Source organism: Protobothrops mucrosquamatus, unplaced genomic scaffold, assembly GCF_001527695.2.
Source record: "Protobothrops mucrosquamatus isolate PMUCROS unplaced genomic scaffold, P.Mucros_1.0 scaffold153, whole genome shotgun sequence".
In the NCBI taxonomy this organism is placed as follows: Eukaryota; Metazoa; Chordata; class Lepidosauria; order Squamata; family Viperidae; genus Protobothrops; species Protobothrops mucrosquamatus.
Window position 1 is genome coordinate 468,752 of NW_015386517.1, and position 23,654 is coordinate 492,405.

Here is a 23,654-nt window from a genome sequence, read left to right on the forward strand (position 1 = left end):
TAATAGAACTAATCAATTCAGATTTCTCACTTGAAGCACAAATAACCAGGCTCAAATTATCATATTTTGTACCCATTATGCAAAGACCTAGCTCTCTGGAAAAGACTCTTACATTAGGAAAAGTGGAAAGAAAGAGAAAAGGACGATCAGCAGCAACTTTTCAGAACAAACCCAATTGCAGTTTGACTAATGAACCCAGCCTTCCCTGGAAAGTATCTCACTACTTGGTGGATGGTGCTAATAAAACTTTACACCTTTTTTTTGGTGCACCAAAGCAAATTATGATGTCATGATGAAATAACTGCATGGACATAGATGTGCATTTGTGTGGATAACATTTTCCAAATGCATTGAATCCCAAATCAAAGAAGTTGAACTTTTCTGCTGGGCTTCCTTTTCAGAATAAAACAAGGATTCCAGGGAGCTCAAGGTACAAGCCAGCAAGGAAGTGTTTGGATTCTTTGCCCCCATGACTAGGTACTTTTGGAATATGTACTTCAGACCAGTTGTTTTTCATTCCAGATGAGCACAATGCCAGGACTTCCTACCAGGCCTTGTTTCTATGACATTGATCTGGATCCTGTGACTGGAGAAGTAAATGGACTGTTCTAAGACAAATCATCAATCAAAAGTGAGTATTTGAGAACATCAGTATATGCTGCTTTACTCTCTGAGTTCCCAGGATTTTGAGAGGATTTGGCTTGATGGGTACTTTCACAAAACAACTGCCACGGCTAATCACCAGACAGGCATTTATTAAAAAGCAATCAGTGATCTGTACGACATTGTCTTTCGGGATGAGTGCAGACAGATGGCTACACAAACAAAATACAAAACTGTAGCTATCCCACAAATGAAGACAAACAGATTATGGTGAGAGAAAGGTTCCCTGAGGATGGTCTCCAGCACAAGTATTAAAAGCTCAGAAGACTAAATCTCTGGTCCCAGTGATTGAGCCAAATTGGATCCTGTAGCTATCCCCTCATTTTGTTTCCAAGGATGGTGATGAGGTCAATGTGAGGTCCAGAGGGTTGCTGGAAATTACTGTTAAGTTTGAAGTTAACATTTTATACCAAGTTCCTTCGGTTTCTCTTCACTAGACTTGCTTTCTAGTTTGATTATCATCCTTCTTGCCCTTCAGTTTCAGTTTTTTTCTGACTCCTTCTTAAGGTGTGGAGCTCAGAACTGTACACCGTACTCGATGTGGGATGTGAAGAATTGAGCATTCTGTAAATTTTATCCTCTTTCTATAATTTTAATGTTGTCTTCTAAGATAAGTATTGTATTCAAGTCATTACTACTGAAAAGAAGATGGTCTAAGTTAGGGGTGTCAAACTGCTGGCCCATGGGCCAGACGCGTCATCTGGAAGCCGCGCCCACCCCATTGACGGCAATGGCAAAACCGTCCCGATATGTTGAGCCACATCACATGACGTCGCGAATTTGACATGTCTTTTCTAAGTACTGAATTTTTTTCTTGGCATCCAACTTTGTCTCCAATCTGATGAAGCCAAACTGGCTGAGTATGAGTTATAGTGAACACTGTCTGAATATAAATTTCAAGCCAGCTATGTATCTATTAAACTATTATGCCATCCAGCCCACATTAAACTAACTTGCTGATCATTAACTGCTTTCCGACAATCTAGATATACTATGTTTATGGTATTCTTATAATTTCTTAAGGTTAATTTTAAAAAAATACACATTGATATTGCAAAACTTGTTCTTGACAAATCCATGTTTTTATGGGGCTTGCATATCCATCTTTTTATGATCTGCTCTAAAATCTTTTAAAATATTGATGTAGGTGGCCTTGTTTTTAGATTACTGTCGCTTCTTTTTTCTCTTTTTGAACATCGGGCTGACATTTGTTCTACTCCAGTCATCTGTCACTCCATCAGTTCTCTAAGATTTCTCAAAAGGCTTCATTCAGACCATGATTTTGTTCTTTCCGTGTTCTAGGATGCAGTTTATTTTTCCCTGGAGATCATGTTTCTGTCAGACATGAACATCAGTGCTGCCATTCTGATTTTCCCAGTTTCTCAGTGGAATACATTTTTGCTAGGGCGGCAGTGTGTGGGGGACATGGGGTCAAAGAAGACTGAATCAAAATAGCTCTTCCTTTTCTTTGTTATCTCTTAGCATCTTATCTTCCCGAAAAGTTTGATAAATTGATTCTTTTCTTTTCTTTTCCTTTTATTATTATTTATTATTCCTACCATTCTCCACTAATGTCAGTGAATTCTGAGTTTTTACTTTCTGCAGTCTCAGGCTACCTACTTCTATAGTTCCTTTGTGATTTGTTCCTCTTTCCATTTCCTATTATGTATTCTTTTTTTCAGGCCTTCATTAGTTCAGGCCTTCATTTATTAGAATCATTTGCAATATTTGCTGTTAGTATCCACTTTTTTTAGGAATTTGCATCCCCTCTGAGTTCTTTTTCCCATTAGCTTCTGCTAATGTGGAATGTTACTTAACATTGTTCTGCATTTATTAAAAATAGTTTTTTAAGTCCAAGATACATGTTTATCTCCTCGATTTTTGTTTCTACTAGACATTCAAGCATCAGGGTCACCCTTCCAATATCCCTGCTTCTTCCATTTCCTCAGCTAAGGGTTTTCTATTTGCCAGTATCAAATCAAGACTAGCTCATCCTCCTATGCCTGTGGTGGTGAACATATGGCACGCGTGCCACAGGTGGCACGCAGAGCCCTCTCTGTGGGCACGCAGGCCATCGCTCCAGTCCTAGACTTTCAGCTGGGTTTTATAAAACCTTTTCACTTTAGGCATCCGCCACCGTGTGCAAAAAAAAAAAGGTTCAATCAATCAATTTCAACTTCTCGTGGGGAAAAAAAGATCTCGCAAAGTTGGAATTGATTGAGTGAACTTTTTAGTCCCACCCAGTCTGCCGTTACCACCACAGCCATGCCCACCCATTGGACCATGCCCACCCAATGGACCACGCCCACCCGGCACCCGACGATACATAAGTGGGTTTTGGGTTGCAGTTTGGGCACTCGGTGTCTAAAAGGTTCGCCATCACTGTCCTATGCATTCCCCCCCAAGTTTTGAAAGAGAAAGTATGTCAGGAATTTCTGAAAGGACTGTGCTTGCCAAAATTTATCTCCAAACATACCGGTATGTCAGGATAAGCAGAGTTGATAAGTTAGTTCAGCAGTAATAGTAGTTTGAACAATGTGAAGAATTATTATTTTATCAAGTGGAAAAGAAAATTTATATTGCATTTTGGGCAGTCTGTGGCTTCCTCTTTGGGGAGGAAGGTCCCCAAAATCACATCACTGAGCTTTGGTGACACTTGTTCAAGAAAAAGCATGTGATTTCTCTTTTTTTTTCAGTGAGAAAATTACAGAAAATTAATATTCAGTCTTCATTTAGGTCTAACCACATTCAAAACCACTTTTCAATCTGGCTTCTTTCAATGAAACACTGGAGGAAAAACACTGGCAGTCTCAGCCATACCAACTCAATAGAAATAAAAATATGAGCTTTGGCTGTTAAAAGTTTGTGTAGCTCCATTATCATGATATGTTGGTAATCTTTTCTTTGATATCCACTGTTTTAAAGATATGAGGTATTAATCAATGTGGATCCTCCAAGTTTTATATTAAAGGAGACATGAGATAATTTGTGGACAACATACAGTATGTGGAAATGTTTTCCTTTTTTATTTCCAGATGTTGAATAAATTATGTTATCATTAACTTATATAGCATAACACATTATAAGGTGGCTCTTTATTTTGTATGATTCATTTATTATGACTTCCAGTTTTGTAACACAAATAACTTAATATCTTTTCTTTTGTAGATATTGGGGAATCTTGTTTTGACAAAAGTTGAATAAGAACTCCGTGGTTCCCAGAAGTCTTTGGAAACAATTTAAACTCTTGTTTTTTTAAACATGTCTTAATACTGTAATTTTAAAAGATGGTATGCTTTTTTGTTGTGGCAAATGAAAGTCTATATTTTTAACATTGACACTTTTTAAAAGATATTAACAGCTCGGGCCTATATTCGTTATTAAAAAATGTATGGTTTAACTTCGGATCCAACCTGATTAAATAAATTTTGATTATAAATTGTGCAACTTTTAGTAAGTCTATTATATTTACACTTGAGTAAACAACTAAACAAAACAAAAACATAATTTTAGATGTTACATAAGTAATGCAACAGGCACTATCACAGAATATATGTGCATGTATCTTGCTATATTAGGAAAAAATGTAAAGTTAATCCTCCTTTGAATCCATGCACTGAAATACGCAACTTAAGTCCCATCATTTTTAATAGGTTTAACCTAAGTAGGTCCAAGACTAGATTTCTCACAAAGACAGTAAACTTTCAGGTTTTAAATATATTTTTGTTTAAAAATATTTTGTTCTGTTTAAAATGTGGTCAGTTAATGAAAGCAGCTTTCCTGATCAAAGACTTGAATTTCAAGTTAAGTAATTAATCAGTTATATCTTTCTACTTTAGTTTATCCTACATACCAATTTCTATTTTTAAAAGTTAATCAAACAAATTTGACCATTTTAATGCTTAATTTTGGTAGTGTTATATGAGCTATTCAGGAGAGGATACCTCCTCTCTTTGCTACTTACAAAAAATCCCTTTTTTATCCTTCTTGAGATTTTTCCTATTTATTCATAATTTAAATTTGCATAGCCAACACTTTAGAAGATAGGCTCAAGATCCAGAAGGGCCCTATCCAACAAAATGCAATTCAGTGGTGAGAAAAGTAAGGTTTTATACTTATGCAAGAAAAACCAAATGCACAAGTATAGAATAGGTGGTACCTGGCTCAGAAGCAGTAACTGTGAGAGGGATTTAGGAGTCCTAGTGGTCAACCACTTAAATATGAGCCAGCAGTATGCTGCAGCTGCCAAAAAGCCAATGAAGTCTTAGGCTACAACAACAGAGGTATAGTATCAAGATCATGTGAAGTCTTAGTACTACTTTATACTGTTTTGATAAGACCATACTTGGAATACTGTGTCCATTTTTGGTCACTGTGATACAAATAAGCCCTACAAAGAGTGCAGAGAAGAGTAACAAAGATGATTAAAGGAGGCTAAAACATATGATAAACAGTTATAGGAACTGAGTATACCTAATTTAACAAAGAGAAAGACTAGGGATGACCTGATAGCAGTCTTTCAATATTTAAGGAGTAATTACAAAGAGGGGGTCCACCTATTCTCCAAAGCATCTGAAGGCAAGATCAAAAATAATGAAAGCTTATCAAAGAGATATCCAACCTAGAAATGAGAAAAAATTTCTTGACAGTGAGAACAATTAAATGGGAATGGCATGCCTTGAGAAATTGTGGATACTCCATCACTGGAGGTCTATAAGAAGAGATTGGACAATCATTGTCTGGAATGATACAGGTTCTACTGCTTGAGCAGGAGGTTGGACTAGAAGACCTCCAAGGTTTCTTCCAACTCTATTATTCTGTTAACTCAGCACTAATTTTGAGCAGCGTACAAAGTAACAATCAAGCACAATACATAAAACCCAAACCAAAAAGCAAGGGGAACAACATAGGGCATAGCTAATACAGAAAGTACGCTCCAGTTGGATACATCCTGACCCATCCCAGAGTTTGGGGAAACAAACAGGTTTTCAAGGATTGTTTAAGGAATTGCAGGGTCAGGACAGTTTTAACTGCTATGCAGATGGTATTCCAGGGGGTAGGCAGAGAAGGGTATGATCAGACATCAGATGATGATGCCAAATGGATGCAACCCAAAGTATGTTAAGCTCTGTTGGATCTTACAAGATAGCAGAAATGATGGGAGAGAGGCAGATAGATACTTTGGATAAAGAAGTCTACATCTGGCCTGTCAAGTTATATAGATTCTGATGGTGGGTCTGGGAAATCCTTGCTTTTAAGGTCCTGGAGAATTTTTGGCCTTCTAGATGTGTTGAGGAAGAGGTCTGATCATGCCCAGAATAATAATAGCTGACAATGGTGAGAGCTATAGTCCAACAGAAATAGATAGCTGGATATAGTACACATATTTGATACTCTTGCTGACACTCTTGCTATTTTTGTTGGCCTGCTATAGACAACTTAGGGGCAGCTCTGGTTAAAAAAAAATACTCTGCTATCAATCCAAAAACTTTGCATTTGATGCTGAGTTGGCACTGTTTATGTTTGTGGGGAGAGGAGAACTCTCTCAAAAAACCTTGAAGATGGAGAGATTCCTCTGGAATAACTCCCCCAATAGCCCTCCCAAAATGTGATTTTATTCTGTTTTTGCATTTATTTTTCTAAATGAAGTACAGTAGCAAAATCTTCCCTGTCCCTATATATTAGGGCTGTGTGTGGTTCAAAATAAGCACTTTGGATTTTACACGAGTGTAGCATCTCTCTGCTGTTCATTGAAAAAAAGAGATGTCCATAGAGCATGGTCAAAAAAGTCAAAATAGTGGCCACAGTGGTGCAGTTGAACCCCTGCTTGTTTTTTCAATGTACACAAATATCAACAGTTTCATTCACACCATCACAGATCATTTGGGGTATTTCTCTTCCAAGCTTGGGCAGAAGCCTGAAGAAAGTAGGATTCTTTAACAAATAGGAGAACACTGCTAGGCTAGGCAAGATCCAGACCAATTCTTCTGAATCATTTTTTGAAATATGGATAGCCATACCCACATGCCCGTGTACATACAGATCACTTTCGAATGTGTAAATTAAAATATACTTGCTGCCAGATTTGTAATTAACAGAAATAAACCGGTGTCCTTGAAAAGCTCTTGAGCACATTTGTGATTAATGTAAAGGAACTTGGTGAGTTTCATTACTTTTCTGGGCAGAGCTTCGGGTATTTGAGGGGGGGAGTGATTTTATCTGCAATGCACCACAATGGCTGGATTTAATGTGAAATTCTTTGTTTTGAAGGAAGTCTTGATGGAAGAAAGCAAAAGAGCCCAATTTTGATGTACGTTTGGATTCAGTATTTACTGCACCACTCTTTATTTAAAGAGATTATTAATGGTATCTTGCACTTCTCTCTCATGTCTAAACTTTTCAAAACTCACCTCTATATACTTTTTAGCCCCTCTTTCCCCAACTTAGTGCTTCCTAGATAAGTTTAACAAGTATCCCAAGGCCTAGGTGGATAGATAAGGTTAAGCCCATTTTGCATAATTTAAGCTCCTGGCAACACTAATTTAAAAGTCTAGATAATGCATTATAGAAAAACATTTCTGCATGGTCTTCCAGAGAATTATTGCTTGAAACAGCAAACAATAGTGATTAGATAGAGACTCTAATGAGGTTTAAGATAGTTTTATACAGTACTGAACTCAAAACATTCTTCCCTCACTTTTGTCCTCCCATCTTTTGACACAAGTTTTTGATAGTTTGATCTAGACTAGAGTCTGATTTTAGGTGGGAAGCTTCCTTTGATTACCATCCGTTTTTCTTTGCTAGCTTGCAGAGTACTATTTGTTACATATTATCTCACTTCCACGTGGTATCTTAAACAGCCATATGGACTAGTAGCCACACAGTTGCTTATTGAGTGGCAGCCATGTAACTATTTTAAGAAACAGATCTGTGAATCTTTTTGCATGCTGCGTATTGCAGCTGTACATGAATTTGGAGGGCTTGTGTCCTAAACAACCCTGGGAGAAACAAGACTGGCAGCAGCTTCATGTCTAGTTGGCAGCCAAGCTTTTTTTATCATACTTAATTTTGTAACAATGACAAAATAATATATATATATTAAAAGTTGGCTGTTACAGGAAGGAGTCCTTGTGAGAAGGATAGGCTTACTATATTTAACTAGCTGTTGAGATGTCAAAAATCCCTGTAACAATTATTTGATTGTCTAAGTGTAAAAAGCTCCAAAATGTTGCATGTTCCCTTTGGATTTTTTTAAACAAATAGTTGGTGCTTGTAAGGAATTCAAGGTGAGGAAGCCAGCCAGTTTGATGGTTTCTTAACATAGTAATTCGTCATCCTGTAATAGAATGGCTCATGTGCCATGAGGAATAAATCATGAAAGGCCTTGGCACCCAGCCACTAGCAAGTTTCTTGTTCTATGTCTACATGATTTATTGCTCTGCCTTTGGAAGTAGGCAAACAGTCTTGCTCAGTGAAGCCTAGTCGGTGCCATTTTTTTCACGTTCCTGCGTCAGCTGTGATCCAAATGATTCAGTCATGTCTTATACAAAGACTAAAGCTGAATTCTGTCCTTACAGAAGCCTGTGTAAAATCACAGTTTAATGATATCCTAGAGCAGGGGTCCCCAACCTTGGCAACTTTAAGACCTGTGGACTTCAACTCCCAGAATTCCCCAGCCAGCCATGCTGGCTGGGGAATTCTGGGAGTTGAAGTCCACAGGTCTTAAAGTTGCCAAGGTTGGGGACCCCTGCCCTAGAGGTCATCTGTTCAACACCCTGCCTCAGGGCAGGATTCACACACATCTTTGACAGATAATCTTCCAGGCACTGTCTGAAGATCTCTAGGGAAGGAGAACCTACAGTTGCTACAGTCAGGAAGTTCTTGATGTCTAGGCTGAACTTTGTTCCATTTGGTTTTAACCCTACTTTATTTCTGCTTGAGTCACTGCTACAGTTCAAAGAAGACGCAAGGAACTAGGCTTCTCTTGGGGAAGGATGCCAGGCATTTTGGCTTTCCCAGTTAAGATGTTGCAATGGGTGATATGAACCTGGAAGGCTTTATTGTAGTCATTAATCAGCCCAAAGGAAATCTATATGTGAATATGCAAAGCTGAATTAATAAGATCAGCATTGGTTGTTGTTCAGTTGCTAAGTTGTGTGTCTGACTCTTTGTGACCCCATGGACCATAGCACACCAGGCTCCTCTGTCCTCCACTATCTCCCAAAGTTTGCCTAGATTCATGATCTTTGCAACAATGGCATTATTTAACCGTCTCATTGTCTGCCATCCCCTTCTCCTTTTGCCTTTAATCAAATCAGAACAGCTGAGTAAAATATATACACAAAGAATGTTAACTAAATGAGTATTAAAAACAGAGAATACTAAGAAGCTTGCTTCAGCTACATGTGTGAAAAAAGAATAGAATTAAAATTAATAGTCAGAACAGTACTGTATAAATGCTAAAATAGTAGCATAAAATCATTTGTTCTTAATTATCCATTGCCTGATTTTGCATGCTACCACGCAAAACCTGGCTATCTTGCAGGTTATTTCAGGATAAATGTCACAGAGCAGAAATTGCATAGATTGTCAGTTGGGGAATCCTATTTTGCCAGTCAGGGATGTGATAATCAGGTGCTATGAAGAACCTACCCCAGAGAATTGCTACATGATCTGACATAAATTATCCTATTTAGAATTTTCAGTGAGAAGATATCCTTCCACACTGTAAATAGTTCGTGGGGGCGGGGGAATAAGAGTGGCATTAAGAATAGAAAATGCTGGGGAAAATGGTGTTAACAAGTTCTAAGCAGGTTTTTTTTTTTAAAGCATTCACAAAGTCATATCCCACCTACATTTTATTTGCTTAGCCAAGGCATATGGGTGCTGAAAAATTATAATAATAATAATAATAAATTTGGAAGGGATCTTGGAGGTCATCTAGTCCAACCCCCTGCTCAGGCAGGAAATCCTATACCACAGGTGTCAAACTTGCCATGTCACATGACGTGTCGCGACATATCGCAACTCTTTGCATTGCTGGCAATGGGGCCGGCAGTTTGACACCCCTGCCCTATACCATTTCAGACAAATGGTTGTCCAGTCTCTTCTTAAAAACTTCCAGTGTTGGAACATTCACCATTTCTGGAGATAGGTTGTTCCACTGGTTAATTGTTCTAACTGTCAGGAAGTTTCTCCTTAGTTCTAGGTTGCTTCTCTCTTTGGTTAGTTTCCATCCGTTGCTTCTTGTCCTGCCTTCAGGTGCTTTGGAGAATAGCTTGACTCCCTCTTCTTTGTGGCAGCCCCTGAGATATTGGAACACTGGTATCATGCCACCCCTAGTCCTTCTCTTCGTTAAACTAGACATACCCAATTCCAGCAACTGTTCCTTATATGTTTTAGCCTCCAGTTCCCTGATCATCTTTGTTGCTCTTCTTGACATGAGCCACAAGGTGGACACCATCCACAGAGGTGACTTGTATTCAACTACTACTTCCATTATTTTTCTTAAGGATCAGTATCAGACTCACATCCTAGGTTTGTGTTTCTGATGTCTATTTTGTTATTGTATCTAATTCTTAAATTTCAAAGATTAAAATGAGAAAATGAGACTCTTGCTGTATCACTCTGTATTCAAAGACCCACTTGAATTCCATGCATATAGTTTTGTGCTTCAGGAAAGTAGTTTAGGTCTAAAAAAGTGGACTCATTTTACAAGAAAAGTTGCCTTTGTTGCAATTATAGCCCTCACCACTTTATAACCAGTGAAAACCCATTGATTAGCAATAGACTTTATCATATACTAACAGAACAGAGCAGTACTGTTATGGTTATCATTGTTTCTCATATACAGGATAGTCCTTGACTAACACAGGGGTCCAAACATCTACCAGGCTGTGGCCTATTTTCAGCCAAGCCTGCGCACGTGTGCACAGCCCAACTCACTTGAGCAGTGGGTGTGGCACTCACAGCCCCACTCATAAATAAAGCTGTGTGTGCATACGCAGCTGCCTCTCACACAAAACCATTCCCTCTTTTCCTGTCCCCCTGCATCGGGCTGCCAACCCGGAAAGGTTGGGGAACACTGATGTAACCATTGGGGGGGGGATGTTGGCCATCGGAACTTCAGAGCCAGGTTTGTTGTAAGAACCTTTGAAAGGGTCTGTGGTAACTTTGAATGGCTGCTAAATAACCAGTGGTAAGTTCAGAACTCCCCGTTTTGATTTCGCATGTTGCTCAGCTGGCTAAGAAACCTTGTATCAATAGGCAAGTTCTAATTTTGAACATACAAGATGCCAGGTTTAAGTCTGGGCACCCCTCCTAGGACATTTGTGCTTGTGACTCAGCAAAGCCATTTCCAAAAAGATCCAGCCTTCCTGCCACCTGCTGCTCCTCAGCCGGTTGGGGTTACAGCTCCCAAAATCCCTCAGTTAGTATCCCTGGCCTCTCAAGGCCAGTGTGGTGGAGAGGTTTAAGATGCTGGAGTAGGACTGGTGCAAAGGGCTCTGGACCAGACACAAAGCCCTCCCTGGTGGTGGAGGGAAGAAACGGGGTTGCTCTGGATGCCTCTCAAGGCTCCTGCAGGGAAAGCCGGCTGGACTGTAAGGGAGAAGATGATAAAATCCGGCCAGCGCTGCTGGTGCAGGTCAGGAAGGGTTCCTTTGGGAGACCAGGGACGTCTAGCGTGACGGGCAGCTTTTATTCCATTCTCACCTGCCAAGACGGCAAGTCAGCTGTGCCGACCAACACGCCAGGTGCACGTGTGTGAAGAAAAGCCTTGCCAGGCAGCCAGCAGAAGCTCGCCTGCCGCGGCGCCACACAGCCTGCATCTCCCGCGTTCGTAAAAGCTCCGCGTCCATCCGCACCGCAGGGCGAAGACCCTCGAGGGCCAGCCGGCGGCGACGGGCGACAAAGGGAGTCGCTGCAGCGCCTGAGCTCCGCCAGGACCCTCCTCCTCGGGGCGACTCCTTTGGCTTCGCCAGAGCGCAGCGGCGGGCGGGCGGGCTCCGCTCCTTCCACCCTCCCCGGGAGTCAAGTGGGAGGATCTGCCGCGGCAAGCAAAGAAGGGACGGCAGCCGCCGCCGCCTCAGCCCTTCGGAGGCGAGCGCTGACTTCAGCCACCGAGGCAGGAGGCGCGGCGGCGGCGGCGGTGGCGGCGGATCGGAGCCGAGAACGGCTGGAAAGGAAGCAGGTGAGCCCGGCCGGGAGGTAGCCAGCCGTCGCGGTGCCCTGGCCAGAGCCGGGGAGGTCGCCCCCTTGAAGGAAGAGCGGGAAGGTGGGGGGAGGATCGATCCCCATCAAAGGATGTGCTCTCGCCGTTCCTTGCAGCCTTGGGACCCGCGCTTTCTTCGTGCAGGTAGACCGGGCAAGGGCGCCGGGCGCTAAGCGGCGATCTTTGCAACGCGTGGCTGTATTGCTAATGCCCCCCCCACACACATACACACACCATCTTCCCGGTGCGTAAGGACATTTTAAGCGCGCGCAACGCAAGGACAGCTGCTCGGTGTGGGTGTGTGCAGGGTAGAAGAGACGGCGGTCCCTTGCTCTGTCCCTAAACTGGAAGCAGCATCCCCTCCCCTCTTCTGAGTACGCTTCTCAGCTCAGGGAAGTTGAGGGAGAATAGGAGTGGAAAAGTCCCCCGCTGAGCGTGCTTCGGAGGAGGCTTTGGGTGGGCAAAGGGGTTTCAAGGGGAACCAGCCACCAACGCTCTTTAGTGCCCGGGTGGGGTGGGGTGGGGGGTTAGAAACGATTCCCTGGTGCTGGGCCTCCTCCTAGCAGAACATCTCCCTTGAGCATGTGCCTCATGCCTGGAAGAGACCAGAACTCCTGTTTGGCATCCTCAGTGTTTGGCCTGTGAAATGGGAGCCATGGGACCATCTTGAAACAAATGAAGGTCCCAAGCAGACAAACTGTTCCCTTTAACTGCAGTCACCAAAGACTACAGTCATGCAGGAACAGTATGGTAGCTGAGCTGCACACTTTTGTGACTAAAAGTAAGCCCTTTTTTTTGTTTTTGCTTTTAAGATTCTGCATTATCATACTTAAGGTCTAGTGCAGAGGGCTAGGTTTTAAACCACAGGATCTAACAAATGTATATTTGCTTGAGTAGGACAACTCCACACAACCACCTTAAGCTGGTTATCTGTGCTGAAACCAGCTAGTAATGAAGCTGGTTTAAGAAGCTGCTGTCTGGATTCCAAGCTTTGGCAAAAATGCTGGCCAGGAGTTCTGTCTGAAACTACCAGACTACCATGGCCTCTGATTGGTGGGTCCCCCCTGCTTCCTTTATCTCTCCACCCATGCCTGGAATACAAGCACCAAATGGGCAGACTTTTGAGGATATTCGTTTGCATAAGCAAACAACATCCCTGGTCATAGACCAATACAGTTTGAAGTATAATATTGAGTGCAGGAGTTCTTGCTCATGATAAATGGATGAACTCCACAAATGAATTGGTGGAAAAATAAACTGAGGCATCACTGTTTTAGCTTCTTGCTGTCATTTGAGCTAGAAGGATACAGTCTTGTCAATTTCACCCAATTCTTGCTTTCTGCCAGGAGATGGCTTGGCAAAGAGCCCCAATAAGAAAGGTTCAACAAACCATTAATGTTACTGGATTTCTGTCCAGGAGAATGGGAGGCACATCAGCACTGAGAGAGAGAGAGAAGAGAAAGGAATGGTGTGTGTGTGTGTCTATGAGTGTGCGTGTGCACGCACTTGGGGTGTGAGTGAGCACATGCCTCTTCTTTATGAGTGTTTGGAAAAAGTTTTGGTGTTTCCTTGCTCGTTTGTTTGCTTGCCCACAATCTCTTTTTCTCTGGCACACAGAATATTTTGGTGCCCTTCCCTTTCTCCTTCATGGATCCTTCTCTTCCCCTCCACACCATTCGGACCCCAGCATCCTGTCCCTCTATTGCCATTTCATTGCTTTTAGGATGCTTCCATGGGACTGATTAAAACACACATAGACACTGACACACAAACATACACAGAGAGAGAGGGGGGAGAGAGAGTGTGTGTGTGTGTGTGTGTTAAGGCCCACAGTTTCATTGGTCCATCAGCAGATTGGTTAAATAGGAACCCCCCCCTCCCCAAAAAGAAAGACTCACCTGTTCTCCAGTGGATGGGTTAACAAAAGAAAGCAAACGTGAATGGTCCGCCTGTGGACAGGTCTAAGAAGCCAGGAAAAATGGCCAGAAGTGACCATGATTGGAGGGATGAGGCATGCACAGCACAGCCAATTGACAGCAGGGCTGGCACTGACCACACATCACTGCTTCAATCAGCAGAGACTGGAAAATTACTTTTGACAAAAAACAAGGAAAAATGGGTGGCCAGGGGCAGGTTGAGGATGATGTCATGCATTGGTAAGCAAGCTGCCCTGCACCACACCAAGGCAAGTGGGATATGCAAATTAGCTGTAGTGTCTCTATTAACTCAGAATTGTGGATCAGATTAGATGCAAAAGAAGAAGAAATGCGTAGATAATGTAGCTGACACCTTCTGCAATGCTTAATTTATAGTACTGTTGATACAAAATTAGATGTTTTGTGCACCCACATCTCATTACACATGCACACATACATACAAACACAATATGCTGGTATCTTCTCTAAGAATAGAACAGAATAGAACAGAANTTGGAGCATTCACCGCTTCTGGAGGCAGGTTGTTCCACTGGTTAATTGTTCTCACTGTCAGGAAGTTTCTCCTTAGTTCTAGATTGCTTCTCTCCTTGATTAGTTTCCACCCGTTGCTTCTTGTCCTGCCTTCAGGCGCTTTGGAGAATAGCTTGACTCCCTCTTCTTTGTGGCAGCCCCTGAGATATTGGAAGACTGCTATCATGTCCCCCCTCGTCCTTCTCTTCATTAAACTAAACATACCCAATTCCAGCAACCGTTCCTCATATGCTTTAGCCTCCAGTCCCCTAATCATCTTTGTTGCTCTTCTCTGTACTCTTTCTAAAGTCTCAACATCTTTTTTACATCGCGGTGACCAAAACTGGATGCAGTATTCCAAGTGTGGCCTTACCAAGGCATTGTAAAGTGGTATTAACACTTCACGTCTCAGACAAGTGACTGTCTACTCTCTTCTTAAAAACCTCCAATGATGGAGTGTCCATGATTTTTGGGGCCAAGCTATTCCACTGGTTAATTGTCCTCACTGTTAGGAAGTTTCTCCTTAATTCCAGGTTGCTTCTCTCTTTGATCAGTTTCCAACCATTGTTTCTTGTCCTGTCCTGTGCTTTGGTGAATAACATGACCTCCTCTTCTTTGTGGCAGCCCCGCAAATACTGGAATACTGCTGTCATGTCTCCCCTATTTCTTCTTTTCTTTAGACTAGCCAAACCCAAGTCTTGCAGCCATTCTTTGTATGTTTTAGTCTCCAGGCCTTTGATCATCTTAGTTGCTCTTCTCTGAATTTTTTCCAAACTCTCAACATCTTTTTTGTGATTATGGTGACCAAAATTGGCTGCAGTATTCCAGGTGTGGTCTTACTGTGGTCTTACAAGGTTCATGTAGCTTCTGGGGAAAATATCTAGAAATAATTCTTGATGGCAAAAATGTACAATTTTTGTCGGTTAAGTATTACAAGTCTACTTAAATAAGCCATCGTCAATTGCTGTTTGCCTTTGACAAAAAGGAAGTACAGTTTTGGCTGCTGCTGCCATTCCCTCTGCTCAGTCCAAGGATTTGCAAAGTTGGAAGAAGAAGCAGCTTCTTTCCACAGCAGATCTGGAGCACAGCTTCATCTTTCAGGATGCTGCTGCTTCCAACTATCTCTATTCCCAAGAGATGTCCAAGAAGCTCAGGCTCTTTTTAAATAATAATTGCTGTGATGCATCAGGGAGCATGGGTTGGCTCATGTGGACCCTGTCTGGCCCCCTTTTGTCCTATAGCAGTGATGGCGAACCGTTTAGAGACCGAGTGCCCAAATTGCAACCCAAAACCCACTTATTTATTGCTGGGTGCCAGGTGGGCATGGCCCACTGGATGGGCGTGACTGTGGTGGTCATGGCAGATTGGGTGGGTGTGGCAAAGGTGGGCGTGATCACCTCAATGTTGCTCGTGGGGAGGGACACCTGTTGGGGGCCGGGCAGGGTTGGGGGTGATCCAGGGGGTCTCTGGCAGGTGGGGCAGTGGGCAGGAGGCTAGTCCTGCCGGGAGAGATGAGGCAGGGCAGGGGTGCCATTGTCACAGGACAAGGTGAGGCAGGGGCCAGGGCGGCTGCTGCCTGACACCATCAGCCCCTGCACACAGAGGCCAGTGAGCGCATGGATGCTGGGATGCATCCAGCCACGTGGGACCTCGGCGAGTTAGCAGGCAGCTGGTTGAAGAGGGACAGTTGCCATCTCCGGGGCATGGCGTGCGTGCCCACAGAGAGGGCTCTGAGTGCCGCCTCTGGCACGCATGCCATAGGTTCGCCACCACTGCCCTATAGTGAACACTATTGAAGGGGGGCAGCAGAGTTACACCCATCCATGTGCTGGGAGGAAGAGGCCTTAATGACAAGCGTGTACCACGCAACGTGCCCTTAGGTGAATGGGAAGCCAGTTCTAGGATGGGCTTCAGTGCAGAGAAAGCTTTTCTCCATAGCACAGGACTGACTTGGTGAAAACCTCTTCGCTGGGGAGGGGCATGAGTGAAATGGGAAAAGGCAGCCATGCTGGCTTTTATGCAATTGTCCACTGCATGAGAAGGAAATCCACACATTATAGATTTTCAATATTTGCTGATCACCTATAAAAGTGAGAAAGTGATCACAGCCTTCAGATATAATCTCGGCTCTAATCAGAAGTTTCTACCAGTATGATAAAAAAAAAAAATCAAGAGAGCAGCCATGACCCAGCATTTGAAGCTCTGCCTGTTTGTTACATATATTGCACATGTTATAGAGGTAGTCCTCGAGTTATAGCAGTTCATTTAGTGACCGTTCAAAGTTACAAGGGCACTGAAAAAAGTGACGTATGACCATTTTTCACATTTACAACCGTTGCAGCATCCCCTTGGTCACGTGATCAAAATTCAGATGCTCGGCTACTGACTCATATTTATGACAGTTGCAGTGTTCCTGGGGTCATGTGATCACCTTTTACGACCTTTTGACAAGCAAAGTCAATGGGGAAGGCAGATTCACTTAACAACTGTGGCAAAAATGGTCGTAAGATGGGGCAAAACTTACTTGACAAACATTTCTCTTAGCAACATAAATATTGGGCCCAATTGTGGTCATAAGTCAAGAACTACCTGTACACAAAATAAATGGTGGAGCTTCGATTGCAGCTGCCATCTTGACTTTTTTTTTTTTTTACCATACCCTGCACAAGCCCTTGCCTCTATTATTAATCTTGTCTGTTCAGAAGTAAAGAGAAAGAAAGCAAACCAAGTATCCATCTAAGAAAGGATGGCTGAAGAAATATTCTGCATGGGTGCTACTTATGCCCACTGTTAAGGCTACCGCAGGAAGGCTGCAACCTAATAAAATTAAATGGAATCCATCTTGAATCTGATAAAATGTTAATCCTATTAAAAGCATATATAAATGAATATGTAAAAGTAATTACCATAATGAAGCCAGGAGTATACTTTTAATATGATTAAGTGGTAGATAATGTATGCCATAGCAGAGAGCATTATATAACTGTTCTTCCCACCTGTGTGAAAAGTGAGAATGTCTCTTCCATATGGAGCTTTCTGTCTTTAGATTATATAAGCATTTATCATAAAATTGTGTCTTAACATAATCTGCTCTCCAATTACTTAGGATATTTGTTTTACATCTAACTGATTTAATACTCTGATGTCCCTGTTTAAAACTACTCAATGGAAAGGTTCATAAAAATAGCTTTCAGTGTAAGTAATAAGATACATACATTTATAAAAATATGACTTAATTCATATTATTAGATCAAGGCATGCTTTGTACTAACAGTGATCTGAGTTTTCAGATATACATCCCAGAAACCACATTTTATAGTTGATTGCTCCTTATTTTCTCTTATTTCAACTTTATAAATTTATTGTTATCTCAAGATCCATCAAATTCTAGAGGGAAACCAATCCTCGTCTCTAACCCTTACATCATACCAAACCATTTTTAGTATTAACCATTACATATATATCCATACTAGTTGTAAGCATTGATTAATTATCATAACTAGCCTATCATAACACTCAACTGTTGATCAAGCGTGGCTCACAACCTGATGCTAGGCCTTGATAGGCAATTGTAATAATTCCTATTTTTGTTGCTGAATTGTATATGAAGATAGCTATAATGCATTGAACAATATAATAGAAATCAGCTACAGGCACTGAAAAGGAGTACATAAGAATATTATTAGCTAAAGCTGAAAGATCATTTACAAACATCAAATAGCCAGCGGGTTTTTAACAGGGTGAATAGATTTAAATAAGAGAGAAAAAAAGCTTAAGAATCCTTAAGGTTTCTTCAGGATGTCAGATGTTTCCTAGTGAATTCTGAAAATGTGCATTTATATTTACTTTTTTAAACATTAGATTTATAGTAATATTTATTATATTCTTATGATGATAGGGAAGACTGATTTATCTATATAGTACTGTTATACTGGACTCCAAATTGACACTGGAACTACATAGCATAAATTTAGGTCAATGAGCATGATTTAGCTTTCAGATCTATTCATTCAAGTTCACAGTATGTACATCTTTAGTAATAATAATTCTTTTGATGAGTAATATTAGAAGAGCTGATGATAGAAAAATTTTAATTTCTAAAATGAGGGTTATTAAGGGTTTCTTCATCAGAAATGCAGTAAAGCACAATCTTGAATGCAGTTCAAACATTAATATATCTAAGTACTTGTCTCGAATTCTAATAGGTCAGTCAGTGGTCCTGGGATTTTCAAAATCATGTTAGCTAAGTAGTTCATAGTTGCTTGGTTTATAATGGATGGGTTCATTTACCAGGTTAACTCAAAAGTAAATTCACCAGTTTAATGTAACAAGTGATCTATGTCAGTGACAATCATTCTGGGCTGGTAATAAATTATGTGATTTGTTATAAAGCATTCCCCATGTTTTAAGAAGGATTTTTTAATTCTTGACCATGCTATTTCAGTGTGGCCAGTTTCCCCAGCCTTGAAGGGTCTTTGTTTTTTCCTGTTAGTCCAAATATACAGTATATACTACTGAATGTGTTCACGTATGTATTTTATTTATGTTGCTTGTTTTCTTTCTATACAACTGAATATTGAACTGGATACTTTGAAAAAGGATTGTACTTGAATTGAAATTGTGCCTGCATAGTTTTAAAATAAATTGGAATGATGAAGAACTTCAAAAAGGTCTATTCAAACATGGGGACACCTAAGAGTAAAATTATCCACATAAGGTTCCCCACCTTCATTGTTATGCTGCTTTCCTGATTGGGGAGTTTCAAGTAAGATTTTGGATTCTCCTGACCCTGGTTTATAGTTATCGTGTGAGAGGAAAGAGCAAATTCTGTATTTGAAAGCATTTGGATACTTTAAAAATTACATAAATCTACAATTTGCAATTTGGCTTGAGTGTATAATGGTCCCTGAACCTCCAGAATCATTATGGTGCAGGATAAAAAGGCTTTCAAAGGTGCCCAAGGCTGGAGTAACTAACTAAGGAAGAAAGCTAATGTTATTTGAGTCTTTTTAGATTAAAACAGGGGGTATAATAGGAGTACATGAAATAATACATGGAGTTATAGGAGTAGAAAAATAAACATTTTTTCCTGTTAGTGGTAGAATTCTTCAGTGAAATTGAACAGTGGAAAATTTAGCACAGAACAAAGATTTCTTTACTTAGTAGTGCACAAAAAACCCCAAAACTAGGTTTGTCTGTGAGAAAAATAATCCATTAGTGACATCTAAAATTGTACAAAAGAGACTGAAAACATTCAGATAATAATTTAATGAGTGTTGAGTTCTGTAATACTCCTTTGATGACCAACTTTTTTGTCTTTTTGCTAAAAGTGAAAACTTTGAGGTTGTGGACTAATTTTTTAATGGAACATCAGTAGCAGAATCCCAATGATAGTCTTTAGCACAGTTGGTAAGTGTGGCTAATAGCTACTCTTGAAAGCCATTGAGCAATTTTCTGCTAGTCTTTAGTACTTACTGAAATCTTACTGAAACAAAAAGCTTATGAAAAAGGCATATACTTCTATGTGTGCCTTTGAGTCTTTGTGACTGCTTGGACAAATCCCTTGCTGTTGCTTGTGTCCTAGGGATGAGAGAAACTGACTGGCCCAAGGTCACCCAGCTGGATTTGTGTCTACTAGTTTCTAACCTGGTGCCTTATACACTATACCAGACTGGATCTCTTAATAGATATAACAGTATATGATTATAAGCTGCTACCTTCCCTTTTTGGAGCCAGTGCACAGTAACGGTTGGAATGGGTAGACCTGCTTGTGTGGACCATGAAACATTGAAGCATTAATTCAAATGCATATTTGCAGTATGGTACATTTACTTTGTGACTAAATATTTTGCATAACTTTTTCTCACTATCTGATACCATTATAATGTTCTTCCTGATTCTGTTCCCTTCCTAATCCCATGCAATAAACTTTGTGAGTGCAAAGATAATGTGAATAATAACCTGGGTATATGTGGTTCACTAGTAACAATAACTGGTCAAAGGGAATCAGACCAGATCTTGTCTGGACTGCAGGTGGGAAATCCCTTTTGGGCAGGGTGACCCTCCAGATGAGGCTAAACTACAGTTTCCAGCTGACCTAGCTGCCATAGCCCACAGAGAAGGATGCCACCAATTCACCCACCTATCACAGATCTTATAATCAAATCCTATCTGGGAACAATGATTCTTCTTGGTCTTAAGTAGTAGTCTCTTTCAAAATGAGTACAATACTACAGAGGTTTGTAATGGAGGATCTAAACTCAGACCTGGGCCCTTCTCCATGTGTTGCATGTATACCATCACTGAGCCAGAGAACCTCCTGATGTTACCTGAGCAACATGAGGGATGGAAGGTTGGATGGTTGGACAGTTAGATAATTAGATGACAGATAAGATGATATTCAGAGCATACGTACCAAGTGAAAAATACTTTTTCTTTTACAATAAGTGCTTTATAATTGCTATAATTGCCTTATATTTTTAAATATATCACATAATAGCAGCAAATGCTGCTTGAAACACATGACTATTTGGCAATTTAAGCTTTCATCTATCTCAGTGTTTCTCAACCTTGACAATTTTAAGGCATGTGGACTTCAACAATGTTGGCTGTGGAATTCTGGGAGTTGAAGTCCACATGCCTTAAAATTGTCAAGGTTGAAAAACACTGATTTCTATCTAAAAGCCAAGTGTGACTTTTGCTATAGTATTGGATCTGTATGTGGTCTTTACCATGGGAAGCCGTTTTAGTCATTCATTTAGCCTAGAGTTATCAGCTGACTGGCAGCAGTTCTTCTAGATTTCAGAAGGAAGTTAAAGATGTGTGGGTGAGTGCAGATACAATCAATTTATAGTTCATTTTTCCATGAGTTCCATTCCTGCTGATTTTTTTCATATAGAAGAAAAGGAGTCCCTGCTGATTTTATTCCACTACTAGTCATTTGCGAATCTAGGGGGTGGTGCTCACCTCCATTTCAAGGCCATTGAACCAGCACTGTCCTAAGACATTTCAACTGTTACCTTCCCACTGAAGTGGTACCTATTTATCAACTTGCATTTCCATGCTTTCAAACTGCTAGGTTGGCAGGAGATGAAGCAAAAACGGGAGCTCACCACATGCCATGGCGCTTGAGTCTCGAAGCTGGGATGCCAGCTTTGTAGCTGACAAGCCCAGCATTTATAACCGCTGAGCCACCACACAGTCCCTATACAGAAAAATACTGGAGAAAAAATTGCTAGAACTGCCAAGGACAGACTGAAGTTTGGCTTAGTTTTAAATATTGATTGATGGATTAGATTGGATTGATGTGATTTGATTAATACATTCACTCATCTTAGTGACTAGAGAGGGTACTGGGATTCTTGACTTTAATGGCAAAAATGTATTTACTTTTTTTTGCGGGGGAGTATGTTTCTTTAAACTATCCTGTGATGTTGATGCTGGAGTTTCCATGAAGTGCACAAGATAGAAAAAGTGTCAGAAGAGAATCCCACTTACTGTCAACCTGTGAGACATTTTTGTTTATAAAGGGGGAGGGAGGCCTTTATAATCTTCGCCATATTTTTCAACTAGATTAGCAGTTCTATTTTGGAAAAATTATAAATATTACCCTGAGTTCATTCCTATGAGCATTCATCTCTCCATGGATCCCTTGAGAGCAGAAAATTCCAATTCTTGACAGAATTATTTTACATTTCTAACAGATGCACCTCAAAATGCTGAGGATTGAATCCAAGACCTTTTTAAATGCCAGGTAAGTGTCCTCCCACTGAATCTTGAGGCTCTTGATAGCTCTGGATGAAGCATTTCAGGCAAAGCTTTTGCCTAAAGATGAACTGAATGGGCGTATTTCAGGGGCTTAATGATTCATGCTGCAGTTGCTATGGAAAGGCAACTGAGCCTATAAATAAGCATTCCTCGTATAATTTTTCTAAAGTGTAGCACCCTCTGTGTTGAAGATTGGGTCAAAATGTTTTGGTGTAAAGTGATTTTAAGGGAAGCACCCTAGGAAACTGTTGACTTGCCATGACTTGGGTAGTCCCATGATGAATCAGAAAGGCAGTTTAAATACAATTTGGTATGTAGTGAATATTCTTAGAAATTAGGTACTTCCATGCTATTTTGTATCTGCTTTATACCGGAGGTAGTGCTACAGCATGGAGCTAGCAGTAGAGAATCGCTATCTAGGACAGAATAATTTCTTGATGCACTAATTCAGACCTCCATAATTTGTGAATGGGTGAACCAGAGATACTCAGGAGCTATGCCAGGTGTAGGAACATTTCTTCTTTTTGCAAGCAAGGGTAAGCAGCAAGGTCAAGGCGCCCTTGATGAATGCATGGAGCAAAAGTGCATGGAGTGCATGGAGTGCATGGAGCAAAAGTTCAAGCAAGCAGCAGGATTGTTTATTTATTTTATTTATTTACAAGTAGTCCTCAACTTATGACCACAATTGATTCCCAAATTTATGTTGTTAAATAAGACAGTGGTTAAGTGAATTTTGCCCCATTTTATGACCTTTCTTGCCACAATTGCTAAGTGAATCACTGCAGCTGTTAAATTAGTAGCATGGTTGTGAATCTGGCTTCCCCATTGACTTTGTTTGTCAGAAGGTCGCAGAAGATGATCACATGATCCTGGGACACTGCAATCGTCATAAATATGAATCAGTTGCCAAGCATCCAAATTCTGATCACATGACCACAGGGATGCTGCACAGTTATAAGTGTGAAAAACGGTCATCGGTCACTTTTTTCAGCGATGTAACTTTGAATGGTCACAATTAACTAGTGGAACAACCTGCCCCCAGAAGTTGTGAATACTCCAGCACTGGGAGTTTTTAAGAAGGGACTGGACAGCGATTTGTCTGAAATGATATAGGGTTTCCTGCCTGAGCAGGGGGTTGGACTAGAAGACCTCCAAGATCCCTTCCAACTCTATTATTATTATTGTTGTTGTTGTTGTTGTTGTTGTTTCTGTTGTTATTAAATGAACTGTTGTAAGTCGAGGACTACCTGTATTTATTTATTTCTGCTTTTGCTAAATTTATATCACTCCTTTGTTCCAAGAATTCAAGCCTGTACAAATGGCACCTTTCTTCCAATGTTTGTCTCACAATAGCAGCCCTTTGGAAAAGACTGGGTGGAGAAACATGGATTGAGCTAAAGTCACCCAGTAATTGTTCTCCAATGTGCTATAGTATACTACAGTGATGGCGAACCTTTTAGAGACCAAGTGCCCAAACTGTAACCCAAAACCCACTTATTTATCACAAAGTGCCAGGGCTGCATCAGCATTGTAGTGCCCTCGGGGGGGGGCGGGTGTGTGTGGCC

General features: G+C 40.9%; 1 protein-coding gene across 1 annotated transcript in view; it reads left to right on the plus strand.

The window, feature by feature from the left end:
• MTHFD1 (methylenetetrahydrofolate dehydrogenase, cyclohydrolase and formyltetrahydrofolate synthetase 1) overlaps positions 1 to 4,107 on the plus strand; it is a 60,712-nt gene extending 56,605 nt beyond the window's left edge. Inside the window, exons 27-28 of the mRNA XM_015813325.1 lie at positions 523 to 631; positions 3,832 to 4,107. Of these exons, the coding sequence (XP_015668811.1) occupies positions 523 to 612 (90 nt within the window). The 3' untranslated portion in view covers positions 613 to 631; positions 3,832 to 4,107. The remainder of the gene's footprint in view (positions 1 to 522; positions 632 to 3,831) is intronic.
• Positions 4,108 to 23,654: the final 19,547 nt, after the last annotated feature.